Source organism: Mustela nivalis (genome assembly GCF_964662115.1).
Source record: "Mustela nivalis genome assembly, chromosome: 18".
Lineage (NCBI taxonomy): Eukaryota > Metazoa > Chordata > Mammalia > Carnivora > Mustelidae > Mustela > Mustela nivalis.
Genome location: NC_139037.1, coordinates 27,571,970 through 27,587,105, shown reverse-complemented (window position 1 = coordinate 27,587,105; position 15,136 = coordinate 27,571,970). Strand labels below are relative to the sequence as shown.

General features: G+C 44.3%; 1 protein-coding gene across 2 annotated transcripts in view; it reads right to left on the bottom strand.

Moving 5' to 3' along the window:
- Window positions 1-235: 235 nt before the first annotated feature.
- The window catches only part of CES5A (carboxylesterase 5A), a 28,546-nt gene continuing 13,645 nt past the window's right edge, over window positions 236-15,136 (bottom strand). For both annotated transcript variants that reach the window (XM_082708572.1, XM_082708573.1), the window contains 5 exons: window positions 13,132-13,200; window positions 10,478-10,625; window positions 3,062-3,211; window positions 814-886; window positions 236-682 (listed from right to left, as the gene is read on the bottom strand). In XM_082708572.1, coding sequence (XP_082564698.1) covers window positions 454-682; window positions 814-886; window positions 3,062-3,211; window positions 10,478-10,625; window positions 13,132-13,200 — 669 coding nt within the window. In that variant the 3' untranslated portion in view covers window positions 236-453. The remainder of the gene's footprint in view (window positions 683-813; window positions 887-3,061; window positions 3,212-10,477; window positions 10,626-13,131; window positions 13,201-15,136) is intronic.

Genomic DNA, 15,136 nt, shown 5'->3' with positions numbered 1-15,136 from the left:
GTTTAAGCCATCGAGGTTGAGGACATCCATGCTTGGCTTGTGGCAGAAACCTGCCTGGATAGCAGTTGGAGCACTCAGATTTCAGGTAACATACACCTCTGATAGGAAGTGCACTTCACCTTGGATGCTGGGGGTCGGGGGAGAGTTTTGAGTACAGAATTAAATTCTGCTCCCCGTACATACTTCATGTTCTGATTTTGTTTCCTCTTAGTAACAAGATCATTATGAAGCCAACTAATAGGCCGGCCCTCCTACAGATTTATTGAAGAGATCTGGTAGTGTTCCAAGGCAAGCAGCTTTGTTTGATATCGAAAAGAAGTCCCCTAGGGATCATCCCCACGTCCATAAAACATCAGTAAAAGCAGCTGATTTCACAAAGTAGCTAAACACAAAAATGGAGCTAATGATCGTGGGGGAAACTGCAGAAGGAAAATCAAAATCACACACAATTCCTCAGGGAGCAGAGAAGAAGAAAGGTAGGAGCAGAGAAAGGGAGAGTAATGGGGGAGGAGGACCCGGGAGGGCTGTGGAAGGGGACATGATCAGAGGGAGGGTATCTGACCAAAACTCCACCTCCCGTTCCTTCAGTTTCTGTCCCACGCTCACATTCAAGTCCAGCTTCAGGTACTGCTCGCTCTGACTGTAGGCTGGCCACAGGGGCAGGCCTTCCCCATTAGGGTCCCTGGAAGTGAAGGCAGAGACGAGGATGAGATTTCCATCCTCCAGCACCTGACTGTGGGGGAGCTTGAGCAGGGGTGTGTGGGAGTGTGGGGAGGGTGTACTAAGGGGAGGGGGGGGACAGGGCTCACTTACCCGGTCCGCGCAAAGTTGGCCCAGTACCTCATTATCTTCCTGCTCAGCAATTTCTCCTTCTCCGTGGCTCCTTCTGGAGGAGACAATCACAAAACCCAGCTCTCAAACGGATTCACCAGAAGGCCAAGGTGACTCAGGTGTGCTGAATGGCATTCCCATCTCCCTTCCCATGGGATCTGCTCACCAGCCCACCAATCAATGCACTCCTTTTGCAGCCTCATGTACAAAGGCCCAGAGCAGCAGGGGCTCGCCCAAGGAATCATGGCTTCTGAATGCTCAAGGAGGCCCAACACCTAGTTTCCCCTTCTAGCCAGTGCTCTTCCATACATTCCTGCAAGGCTGCAAGCTCCCTGGGGACAGAGACCAACCCCCCCCCCCCCCGTCTCTTTCCACCACTCCCCGCCTCAGTTAATTATTGCATTTCTTTATTGGAGAAAGTAATATTTGCTCAAAGTACAAAATGCAACATGCAGGAAGGGCATCTAATGACAATAAGGTTCCCTCCCATCCCTTCCCTCCAGACCCCCAGTGCCCAGCCTCAGAGGTAACCATAGCTACCAGCTCCTCGAGTGCCCTCCAACAGCAGGCTGGACACGTACAAGGGTTTAAGCGGACACCTTGCTACACATTCAGTATGACAGGAACACATATTCTGCGTCTTTTTCTTTTTACAAAATCGTATCCAGGAGATAGTTCCACACTGTCGCTTAAAAACCTTCCATTTATTGCCGTTTATTATTCTCTAAATGTATAATGCATGAATATTTATATATGCAATCCTATGTGAATATATAATTCATGCACCCAGTACTCTCTTGGTGGATCTTCACAGCGTTTTCAGTCTTTTGCTGATAAAAGCAATGCAGCAGCACATGCCTATCGTTTTGCCTGTGCGCAAGTATAATTGCACAAAAAAAATTCTAGACATTGGATTGCTTGGGGAAAGACTATCTGCATTTTAAATTTGGAAGTTTTGCATTAATATATGAAATTGTCTGTCTCCCCACACCTGCTCAAATACATTATGTAAAATGCATTGCTCTTCCCAACCTTGATAGATGAAAAAGGCTTCCTTAGTCAAGGTTAGTGTGCAATCTTCTTGTTATGGGTGAGGTCATGCGGATTTTGATGCTTAGAAGTCACTCACGTTTCCTTTTCCATAAACTGTCTCTTTGTATCTGTTAGCCACTTTTCCACTGGGCTGTTCTTTTCCCACTGACTTTAGGAGCTCTTTAGATATTAAGGAATTGAAACTTTGATACACATGTGGTTCATTTTCTCCCATTTGGAGAGTCCTGTGCCCGTCCCACAGTATGAGCTCAGTGATGGCTGCTGGTAGTACAGTGACATTTATTAAGCACTCACTGTGTGCCTTGTGAAAATTGTCTCACTGGGTCTTTATCACAACCCAAGAGGCAGCTGTGTTATTATCTGTATTATTAGGATGGGCACAAATAAATGATGTAACGAATAAACCGCAGCGCACAAACGTACTTGTGCGGAGCACAAGAGGCCAGCATGACCTGGTCAAGGGCCTGGGTCGTGCAATTTCTTTAACGAAATATTTTAGTGATATCTGTTGTGTGTAGTTGCTATAAATTTTTTTGGTGGATAACCTCATCTGATTGGCTTCTTATTTTAGGCTCTGAATAGGTCATAAGTTCAGGAACAGATGAGTGAACCTTGCTAGTAGCAGTGCACAACATCTACGTTAGATCACCTAGGTCCAGAGGACTTCGGACTTCGGGAGTTATGAAAAACATGGGTTGTTGGGTTTTGTTGTTTTGTGGGTTTTGTTGTTTTGTTTTTGGTTTTGGGTTTTTTGTTTTTGGGGTTTTTTTTTTTTGCCTTTTAAAGCCCTGGGTGGTAATCTCATCGATGGCTCTGGAAAGGGCAGGGAGGGTAAGATCGGTGGTCAGAGACAAGAAAGTGGTTCTAATTAAAAATAAAATTAGATCGCATGAGTGCCCCCAATGGTCTAGCCTTTTAGGCTTTAGCACAAAGAGAAACATTTATCAAGCAAATGCTGACAACTCCTTTTCATCTCAGTTTCTAAAAATAAGAGTGGGGGCATTTTCCAGGGAATGGCTGGGTCTGTAAACTGTAGATTACATTCCAATGCACCAATACCAGGGGGCTCTTGCATCACGTCAGGCGGACCAAGGGCTTCTCCCCAGCTTATCCCAAGCTCAAGGCCCCACAAGAGCAGAAGCCCGCCCCCCCATCCCCCCCCACCCCGGCTCCTTACCGAACATGACGACGTCGCCTTTGAGGAAGGCACCTCCAAAGACGAAGCGGATTTCATCAGAGTGATCGGCTTTGACAAAAGCCGGCCTTCTGTCCTTTAAGCACTGGGGCCCGTGTTGAAACTCGTAGAAGTAGACAGGTGCGCCAGCATCTGCACAGAGAAAGGAGGGGGCCTGTGGCCAGCGCCCAACGCGGTGGAGCAGGGGCTGGCCCTGTGTTCCCATTCAGAGGGCCCGCCACACCCGTGGATGGGATGGCTCAGAGACAATGAGGACTTGAACCCTAACTTCCCTCTTCCTTATTAGAGGCTAGTGCTTGCTACCACAGCAGCCCCTTCCCCCATGGTGACAGGAGCTCACTAGCCCTCAGGGCAGACCGATTGGGCAAAGAGGTCTTCACTTGGCTATAAGCCTTTCCTCCTGAGCAAAGAACTACCTCCCACCGATCCTGCCTCAACTGTCCCAAGACAAACCAAACAAAGTTATTCCCTGCTTCCAACATTCCTTCTCCTCACTTCTGCTAAAGGTCTTTGCTTTTAACTCCTCCTCACCCCACCTTTCCCTGCATCATCCATGTTTCTCTCCTGGACCACTGCCATCAGCAGAGTCTCTGTTAAAGCACACACACGTGCACGCACATGTGCACATACACACACAGACACCCACAAACACACATACTCTTGGTCTCAGCTTCCCCTCTAGCAAGAACCCCCAATACTCATTATGTCTGCTCCCTCCCCTCACTCTCTCTCTCTTAATTGAAGTGTCACTCACGGACAATAAAAAGTGCAGATTTTAATTACATGGTTTGATGAGTTTTTGCAAATGTATACACATTCCTATAACCACCACGCAAGGGTATACAGAGCATTTCTATCACCCTGGAAAATTTCCTTGTGTGTTTTTGTAGTCACTCTACCAAGAGACAACCAACGCTTTTATGGCTCGTCACCACAGATTAATTTTGCCTGCCCTTGACCTCCATATAAATGGAGTAACAAAATATATATGCTTCTGTGTGTCTGGCTTCTTCTCCTGGGTGTGGTGTTTTTGAGACTCTTCCATGTTATCTCATGTATCAGTTATTAATTCCTTTCAACCACCAAGGATACGCTATTACTTGAATATACCACAGTGCATTTATCCACTCGTCTGATGATAGACTTTTGGGTTCTTTCTAGTTTGGTGCTATTATGATTAAAGCTGCTATGGATGTCCATACACCAGCAAGGACATATGCTTTCATTTCTCTTCAGTGAATGCCTAGGAGTAGAATGGTTGAGTAATAGGGTAGGTATGCACTTAATTTTATAAGAAACGGACAGTTTTCCAGAATGGTTGTACCATTTTATGTTCCTTCCAGAAATACATGATACTTCTGAATATTCCACACACTTGAAAGTACTGGTGGGTGTGGTTTGTGTTTTCAGTATTAGCCATTCTAGTAGGTGTCCATGGTTTCCTCATTTGGGGTTTATTTTGCATTTTCCTGATGACTAATAATGTTGAGAACCTTTTCATGAGCCCAAAAAGGCTTTCCTCTATCTTGTTTTGTGAAGTGTCTTTTCAAGCCTTTTATCCATTTGTAATTGGATTATTTGTCCTTTCATTATTGACTTGTAAGAGTTCTCATATGCTAGATATGGATTTTTTGTCAGATAACTATGTTGTGAATATTTTCTTCCAGTCTGAGGCTTGCCTTCTCATTTTCAGAGCAGCACTGGGTTTTTGGTTGGTTGGTAGTTTTAGGTAAAATACACAACAGGGGAGCCTGGGTGGCTCAGAGGGTTAAGCCTCTGCCTTCAGCTCAGGTCATGATCTCAGGGTCCTGGGATTGAGCCCCGAATCAGGCTCTCTGCTCAGCAGGGCTCTCTCTCTGCCTTCCTCTCTGCCTACTTTTGTCTCTCTGTGTCTCATAAATAAATAAAATCTTTTTTAAAAATACACATAACATAAAATTCACCACTTGAACCATTTCTAAGTATGGTAAATCAGTAGTTTTTAGCACATTCAGAATGTTGTACAACCATCACCACTATTAAGGCCTAGAACATTTTCAGCTCCCCAAGCAGAAACCCTGGACCCATTAAGCAGTCACTCCCTATTTGCCCTTCCCTCCTGTCCTTTGGAAACTGCTTTCTGTCTTCATGGATTTGCCTATTCTGGACATTTCATATAAATGGAATCACACACGTGGCCTTTTGTATCTGGCTGCTTTCACTGAGTATAATGTTCTCCTGATTCAGCCATATTGTAGCAGGTGGTGTTCTTATAACCAAATGATAACCCATCATATGTGTGTACTATGTATATACTATGTTTATACCATTTTTAAGCTGATGGATCTTTGGGTTGTTACCACTTTTTGGCCTCTCCAAATAAGGCTGCTATGAACATTCATGTACAATTTTTGCTTGGCCATCTGGTATTCAATTATCTTAGGTCTATGCCTAGGAGTGGAGTTGCTGAGTGATATGGTGATTTTATGTTCAATTTTGTGAGGAACAGCCAAACCACTTTCCACATCACATGGACCATTTACCAGTTCCACCAGCAGCTCATGAGAGTTCCAGTTTCTCCACATTCTCAGTAACACTGTTATTTTCAGGTTTTTGTTTGTTGTTGTTTTTTGTTTTTTGTTTTAAATTATAGCCACTTTAGTGGGTATGAAGAGGTGTGTCACTGTGGTTTTGACTTGCATTTCCCTGATGGCTAATAATGTTGCTCACTTTTTCATGTGCTTATTAGTCATTCATATATCTATTTTGGAGAGATGTCCACTCACTCCTTTGCCCATTTTTGAATCGACTTGTTTGGTTTTTTGCTGAGCTATAAGGGTCCTTTTATTTTTCAAATAATAAACACTTATCATGTAAATGATTTGCAAATATTTTCTCCCATTCTGTGGGTTGTCTTTTTACTTTCTTTATATTGCCCTTTGATGCAAATTTTTCATTTTAATAAAGTCCAATTTATCTGTTTTTTTTCTTTTTTGATGATACTTTTGTTGTTAGATCTAAGAATCCACTGTAATTTTCAACCTCTTTGTGTCTTTGGTTCTAAAATGAGTCTCTTGTAGACAGCACACAGTTGGACTGTTTTTATAATCCACTCATTCTGCAATCTCTGCCTTTTGGGAGAATCCATTTACATTTAGTATAATTACCGACTATGAAGGACTTACTTCTGCCATTTTACTATTTGTCCCCCATATGTCTTATATTCTTCTTCAATTCTCCCATCACCATAATATTTTCCAGGGTACCACTTTGATCCCCTTGTTTCTTTTATCATACATACATATTTTTTGTTATTTTCTAGGTGGTTGCCCTGGGGATTACAATTAACTTCCTAATTCATAATAATCTATTTCAAACTAATACCAACTTCATTTCAATAGTAAACAAAACTTTCCCCCTTTATAGCTCTGTTTCTTTATATTGTTATTGTCACAAATGGCATCTTGATGCATTGAATGTGAAAACAGATTTATAATTATTATTTTCTACAGTTGTTTTTAAATGATGTAGGAAAACAAAGAGACATTAGAGAATCAAAAATAAAACAATACTGACTTCTGTAAGTAAACATAAGTAGTGTAAGCACCATGAGAAGTGTTTTCTTTCTTCTTATGGATTTGAGATACTGTCTAGTGTCCTCTTGTTTCAGCCTTAAGGACTCCCTTTAGCATCTGTCAGGCAGGTTTACTAGTGACAAACTCTCAATTTTTGTTTATCTGGAAATGTCTTGATTATCCCTTCACTTCTGAAGATAGCTTTGATAGACATGGAAATCCTGGTTGGCAGGCCTTTTTTTCCCCCCTGCACTTTGAGTATGTTATTCTGTTGTCCCTGGCTTCTGTGGTTTCTGTGAAGAAATCAGCTGTTAATGTTATTGAAGCTACTTTGTACATGATTAGTCTATTCACTTTAACTGCTTTCAGGAATTTCTCTGTTTTTGGTGTTTGATTGATTATAATATGTCTCTACATGGATCTCTTTGAGTTTTTCCTACTTGTGATTCAATGAAATTCATGGACATGAATATTTACATATTTCATCAAATTTGAGACATTTTGATCGTTATTTCTTTAAATATTATTTTTACCTATTTTCTCTTTCTTCTCTTCTGGTAGTCCTATCATGTATATGTTGGGATATTTTATGGTGTCCCACAGGTCTCCTGGGCTCTGTCCATTTTCCTTCATTCTTTTATCTTTCTGATGCTCACACTGAGTAATCTCTATGGATTTATGTTCAAGTTCTCTGTTTCTTTCTTCTCCATGCTCAAATCTGCCACTGAGTCCCTCTAGTGAATTCTCCATTCCAGTTGCTGTATTTTGCAATGCCAGAATGTCTATCTGGTTCTTTTTTATAACTTTATAAATTATCTATTGCTCCTCTATGTGGTGAGACATTATTTTCATGGTTTCCTTTAATTTTTTATATGTGGTTTCCTTTATAGCAATTTGAGTATATTTAATAGTTGGTTTAAAGTAGTTAGAAAATCCATTGTCTGGGGTTCTTCGGGGACAGTTTCTATTCATTTCTTTTTTCCCTGTCTGTGGGCCATACTTTCCCATCTCTTTGCATGGCTGTTGAACAGTGGAGATTTTGAATATTATAATGTGGCAACTCTGAACATCAGATTCTACCCCTTTGCCACGGTTTACTGTTACTGCTTTTTGTGGTTGCTGTTGTTTGTTTGTTGAGAAATGTTTCTGTACTAATTTTGACTATTCTTCATCCTATGCGGCCACCCAAATTCTTTTTTCTCTTGTTATCTTCATGGTCAACTAATAATTTTACGGGTCAGCTGAGATTTTCATAAGTGCCTAAAACAGACAAAATCTCCCAATCTTTGAAGACAGGCATTATGTGTGTGTCAGAGCACACCCTCAACACTCAGCCAGACAGTCTACAATTCTTATTTAGCTTCCAGTTTCTGTATGAGAAGAGCCTTCAGGTCAGCCAGATATAACAGCTTAGGGCCATCTCAGGTCTTTTCTAAGCATGTTGCCCACTCTAGACAAACACAAAGCCTTCTAAATTCCCAGGGCTATGAGGGAGCTCCTCAAGCCTTTATTCCCAGAACATTCTATTGCCCAGCTTTTCCTCCCTAAGTATTGTCTATTATTTATTCCAACTGTTGTCCCTTGTGTTTGGGGGCAGCAGCAAATACATTTATTTATTTTCATTTTTCAGAGAGAGCATGCACACATGTGCACATGTGAGTGTGGGTGGGGAGAGACAGAGGGAGAGGGAGAGAGAATCTTAAGCAGGCTTCATGCCTAGTGTAGAACCTGACACAGGGCTTGATCTCACCCCCCAGAGATCAGAACCTGAGCTGCAATCAAGAGTTGGACGCTTAACCAACTGAGCCACCCAGGTGCCCCAGCAAATGCATTTACCTTTAAATGTTGGTGGGAAATGCCCTCCAGGTAGGTGCCTAATGCCTGAGAGAGTTCTGGATTAGGTGAAATGAAAGCAAACCCTTTGAGCTTAGTTGTTTAGGGAGCCACCAGATAGATCAAAGAAAAAAAACCAAAACAAAACAAAACACAATTCTTTGAGTGTGAGATCCTTTTTTCTCCTTCCAGTACTAGAAACCTATTCTATAAATGTGGGCTGCTGTCTTTAAGGCCACTGCCTAGCTGGTATCAAGAAATGGGGCAGAGTAAGTTGAAATGCCATACTCTCTCACTGAGACCCTATCTTAATTAAATGTTCACTTGCTTGCGATAAACCCTTGATATGTTTCCAGGTTCTGATCAAATTGATTCTGACAGTACTTACCAGTTTATTCACTGCTTTTGGGGTGGAACAGATTTTTGGAATTCCCTCCTCCACCATTTTTGCTAACATTGTTAACAGTGTTTTTTGATGAGCAAAAAAATATGTATTAATTTTGCTTCAGTGCAATTTTAGATTTTACATTTGGATCTACAACTCAATTCACACTGATTTTTGTATATAGTGTGAGGTAGCGGGTTGAGGTTCACTTTTTCTACATAAATATCCAGTTATTCCAGCTCTGTTTGTTGAATGGAATTTTCTTTTTCCACTAAATTATCTCAGCACTTCTGTCAAAAATGGGCTAATTATCTTCTGGACTCTCTACTCTATCCTTCAGTCAATACCAGACTTTTTAAATTCCTGCATCTTGAAAATTGTACTTGAAATCAGATGACTTGTAAGCCCTCTAAGTTTGTCATTCTTTTTCAACACTGTTTCAGCCATCCTTGCATTTCCATGTAAAGTTTTAAAATCAATTCATTCCTTTTTTTCAAAACCACTTGCTGAGATTTTGAGATTGTGATTATTTTCTGAAGATCAGCTTGCTTTTTTCTCATGAATCCCATTTTAACCAGACTTTTACATATATCATCTCATCACAATAGTTCCCATCAAGGTCACCAGTGACTCCTGTGTTCCCAAATTCAAGAGTCAATTCTTGGTCCTCATTCTCTTGTCTCCTCCGTAGACTTTATGATACAGAATCCCAGAGCTCCCTGCAACTGCTATCCCCTACCCTGGTTTATCTTACTTATATTACCACCTAACACATATACATTCTATCTTTACTTCTTTGTTATCAGTCTCCCCAGCTAGAATCTGAGTTTCATGTAGGCAGGGTCTTTGTTTGGTTCACTGTTGTATCTCTAGGGCCGATGATACTCTTAGGCACATGGTAGGGATTAAAAACAAAACAAAGCGAAACAAAAAACTGGATGGGGCATCTGGATGGCTCAGTGGGTTAAAGCCTCTGCCTTCGACTCAGGTCATGATCTCACGGTCCTGGGATCAAGCCCCACATAGGGCTCTCTGCTCAGCAGGGAGTCTGCTTCCCCACTCCACCCCCCTCTGCCTGCCTCTCTGTCTGTCAAATAAATAAATTTTTTTAAAAAAGAAAAAAAGCTTTAAAAAAAACTGTGGAAAGAGGAGGAAAAGGGGAATGGAAGAAAAAGAGAGAGAGGGAGAAAGGAGGAGAGAGAGAAGGAATTAGGGCAGGGAGGGAGGGAGATGAGGTTTGTATCCCCACAAATAATACTCTTTTTCTGATTGCTCCACTACTCCTTAGAGCTAAAATGCTTGGGAAGACACTTCTAAATAGAAAGGAGTCTGGGAAATGAGTTCTCTCAAGTCATGGGGAGATGAGAATTTTCTGCACAGTCCTGAAGGAGAAAGAGAAGAAACAATAGAACTGGCCAACATCCCTGAACACTGAAAGGCACGGGAATTGCAAAAGTCAGAGTGCAAAGTTATATCCCACGCATTCTTGGGAACTCCCTCTCACTGAGCGAACAAAAGGGTAGAGCAGGTGGCCAGTTATCAGGCCACAAGACTCTTGGCAGTCACTGGCCTTACTGGACTGTGACCCTGCTATACGGTGGGGGGTGTTGGTACTCAGAGACTCACCTCTGTGATATCGAGCTGTGACCAGCCCAGGGACCACAAAGAACACATCTCCAAGCAAGTCCAGAAAACTATCTCGTATCTCAGCTGGGGAGTGCTTGTTGGAGAAGTATTGATCAGCCACAAGGTATAAATACTGGTTGGGGATGCGCTGTAAAAAAAAAATCATGGTCACAGGAGACTCAGGTCAACAATAGCAAACACGATGAGCATTTGCTTGGGTGGAGATGATTCTGGGGTCTTTATGTGCAATGTCTCATCTAATCCACACAGTGACCCTATGGTGCAAATATCAAAATTAGCCCCATTCACAGATGAGGGAACTGAGGCTTTGAGAGAGTAAGTAGTTGTCCAAACTGGTGCAACCATTATTCTTCCACAAGTCTATATATGCAGCCGGAATGCATGCTCCTAATTAGAGTACATCCCTGAGATGTTTCAGAAACACCCATCCCTGGCAACTAAGGGTGGGACTCTTCTAAGTGTATGCCTTCGCAGCTACTACTGGGACCCTGCTTCTGGAAACAGTGCTGCCTCCAGTCCATTGTTCTTAGATTTGAACTAGTCTTTCGTTGGAGTTCCCTCATCCATAAAAAATGGGTTGTTTGGAGGATTACATGAGATCTGAAGAAAGAAAGGTGCTGGCTGGCACAGAGCCTATCTTCAGTTCCATCAGTCCCCCCTGAGACCCACTGCTAAATCCCTGAACAGGACCTTCTGTGCTTTCCTGACTCAGCACGGGCTGCCTCCCAGGCTTCCATCTCTCAACTCGCCCCGAGCAAAAATGTCAGCTGTTGCAAAGTAAACTTCATAAAGATGCAGGGTCTGCCACACTGGTGAGGTTCTTGGGAACCTGGGGGTCTGAGAAGTGCTGGCACAAGTCATGGCACCTCTACCATCACCCTCTCACCCGCCACATGACAACAGGCATAGCCAGGCAGAAGTTTCTTTGGAATTTGGGGACAGTATAGAGCACACCAGGGAGCACTGCTTAGACCACTCAGAGGGTCCTATGAAGGCTGCGCGTTTTTAATCAGACCCAAAGCAACTCCAGGCTCTGGTGCAAGTGAGTGCCCCTGATTTGGACCATATGACCAGCAGACCCCTATGAGCTCAAGGTGTCCAAGGTGGGTACAGTGCTCTGTGGAGCCTTCGGCGAGCCCTAGTGGGACAGTCACCCTGCAGACCACTGGGATTCTAGAACAAGGCTCTGTCTTCTGCATCTGAGAATAACTTAAACCTTTGAAAAGTATTTCTTGCTCTGCCACCTAGGACACACTGCACGCCCCTCCCGTCCTTCCTGGGACCTGCCTCAAGATCCCTTCTCCTCTTGAAGTAGCCTCTGCTTGAATTTTCCCCTTTTCTAAGGCCAAGATCAATGAGGCCATCCTCCATTAGGTCATCTCCAATCCAGCCTGAAAGGTCCCGCTGTCTGACTTGCAATTTAAGTATCTCTCAAACCTTAGTCCTGATTCTCATCATTGGACAGCCCAAACTCATCAAACATCCCCTCTGAGCCTTGAGGCCTGAGATATCCCCTGCCTCCAATCTGGCTCACTCTGTGTCCAGAAGGCTCTTTCCAAAATGGGAATCAATCACGTCACTCTTCTGCTCCCAGCCCCCGGGATGAGCTTCACATTCCTTTCAGAGCATATAGAAGCTGGAAGCTTCCTTCTTGAATGGCAGCCACCCCCAGTAGCTGACCTCACCACACTCCTCTGCTCCTAACTGCACATGCTGGGCCCTCCGGCTCCCCAGCCCATTGCTCCAGGAGCCGGAAAAAACCTAACTCATTCTTCAAGGCCCTTCTCCCCAAGAGAGCTACCTGCTCCCTTCTGCGGGTACCAGAGGGCATTGGACATTCCTCTGCTCTGGTTTGTTAAGACACTGTACCGAAGTGCCTCCTCCTTCCGGCCACCCGTGGTCTGCAGATCCTGTAAGCAGAAAGGGAGAGCCTGCTTCTCACTGCTCTCAGGGCATGGGGAAGCTCTGGGGCATGTGGGCTCTCAACAAACATCCATTCCATGAATAGATGACGGAAAGGAACCTGGCACAGGGTTCACGCTGGAGAAATGTTTAAGGCAAGAAGGAGGGAAGAAGAGAAAGGAATCCATCCCTACCTCTAGCGGTTGGCTAAGACGTAATACTGGTATATCTGTGCAGGGAGTCCATGAGTAGATGATTGAGTAATGGTCCTTGGTCTGGCTGGAACCTAATACGGTGCCCGGCTGGTGTCTAGTGAATACGGGTCCCTAGTCCCGGGTGTGTTTCAGAATTTAGAACTTTTCGGACTGTATCTAGATAATTCAGTACCAAGGCTGCATATGATGTCACATGCTCTGGAGGGGGGCATCCCCGCCCCTACAGTACCATCTCCGCAGAGAAGCACGTGAATAGGGGGACAAATGACGTGAATGGGAACGATAAGGACCAGCGGCCACCTCCCGGCTGAGGCGGCTGTGGCTGCCCTGTGGGCTGGTTTTCAAAGCTCCTTGGATTTGGAGACTGAATAAGGGACTGTGGAACTCTGCTTAGCAAAGATTCACTGAATGAGTGAATGGGGAACATCTATAGCCCCAACCCTTTGTCCCAAGTGTGGTCCAAGGAGGCTTGTTAAACAGACGACTCTGAAAACTCAGTTGTCCAAGCTCACTTACCAGGACTGTGTGCAGCAAGTGCAGGGCGAGAGACTTGTTGGAGCCCCCGAGGATCTCGGGAAATTCCTTCTGTGGAGAGAAGTAGGGCGTCCTCCATGAGCACCTCAGGTCACCTGAAGGGAAAGCGTTCTCTCTGAGAGCCAAAGTGTCTGCCTTCTAGAAGAGAGGCTGGGGAGAGCAGGAATCTGTTCAGCCCCCAGGGGGCGACATGTAGGAGAACCTCCATAGGTTGGTGAAGCAATGATATTTCTTCCCACATTTGCTAAAATGCAGCCATTCCCTGCCACACCTGTGGTCTTATGGGGCCTGAGTGGCTGCTCTGTGGAAAGACAAGGTTATGAGCTGACATGTCCCCTACCACCAAATTCCCATGTTGAAGCCCTAACCCCCACTACCTCAGAATGTGACCGTGTGGAGATAGGGTTTGTCGGGAAGTGATTAAATGAGAGGGAGGACATTAGCAGGGCCCTCATCCAATCTGACTGGTGGCCTTATGCGAAGAGCAAATTCTGACACACAAGAGAGACACCGGGGATGTGAGCACACAGAGGGAAGATCATTCTGGGACACAGGCAGAAGGCCGCCATGGACAAGCCAGGGAGGGACTCCCCAGAAGAAACTGGACCTGCCGACACCTTGATCTTGGATTTCCAGCCTCCAGAACTGTGAGAAACTAGGTTTCTGTTGTTTAAACCGTCCGGTCTGTGGTATTTTGTTCTGGCGGCCCTGGCAAACTGGTACAGGCTATAGCTTGGTTCTGGCATCAAGTCTGAAGAGAGGCCAGAAAATCTCGAAGCTAGTGACTTTCTGTTCTCTTTCTCGAGACCTTTGCAGTCAGGGCCTCTGAGAAGCCAGCATTTCGCTGACAGCCAGCAAGGCTGCAAGGGTGGGGGAAGAACCCAGGCTCTGCAGGGGGCCTAGTACAAGCTGTGGGTAATTATTTGCTAACTGACGCCTGCCTGGCTAGTACTATAGCTTAAACACATGAGAGGGTACAAGTACTCTCCACGTGTCAAATGAATTTCCCTTTGACATTTTCTGCGGAAAATCTTGGGATAATAAATCGCCAGGGTAAATATTTAAACGTCTCTGTCTCCTGGCATCTGTGGGAACCCCCAGAGTCATTCAATTTATCCGCAAGTATATTTCAACTACTAAGAACCTCTCTGTATGTTCAGAAGCTGAGATTTGTTTTTGGAGGACTACCCATGGTCACCAACGGCCATATAACTGGAAGGTCACCTGAAAAAACAGCCCTGACCCAGGCTCCTGAGCTACGCAGACCTGAGCACCACATCCCATAGTGCCGCTTGAACAATTCCAATATCTAACATTTATTGAGCACTTGCTATATGCCAGGCTATTTGATGGGTGCATGTGAAACAGGTAGTAAGATCAGCCCTATTTCACAGGTTAAAGGAATAAAGGTTCAGAGAGGTTGGGCAGTTCACTTGAGGTCACAGAGCAGGTTAACAGAGAACCCAACATTTAATGGCAGAGCCTAAGTGCATGAAAAAAATTATACACCTCCCCAGCTGGGAGACTGGAAAGGAACTTCGCCCTTTCTGAGGCTAAGTTTCTTTAACCGGAAAACAGGACTAATAGTGCTTCACATTGATTCACAAGCTGTTGCGCCAATGGCATAAACCTAGCACATGGAAGGCACTCGAAACTGGTCACAGTGGTTCCAGTGGTGGTGGCTGTCATCAGGAGCACCTGCCTTCTTTCTGGCGCAGACCCAGAAGCACTGAAGAGCCCTCCTTAAGCCACAGTCTGTGACTCAGTTGCCTCATTCACAACATGAGGAGAAAGATCCCCACTGCCACTTACCCAAAAATCATTGCTCTATAGGTCAAATTAATCATGGCAGAACATGCCCTTGGCAAACCTCTGTATTTCATTATCTCCTCTCCCTCAGCTTAAAAGGAGGGGGTTGGTCTCTATAATTGAGTTATGGTGATATTATGAATTTGAGCATTCCTCCCCTTCTGAGGACAGATGCAAA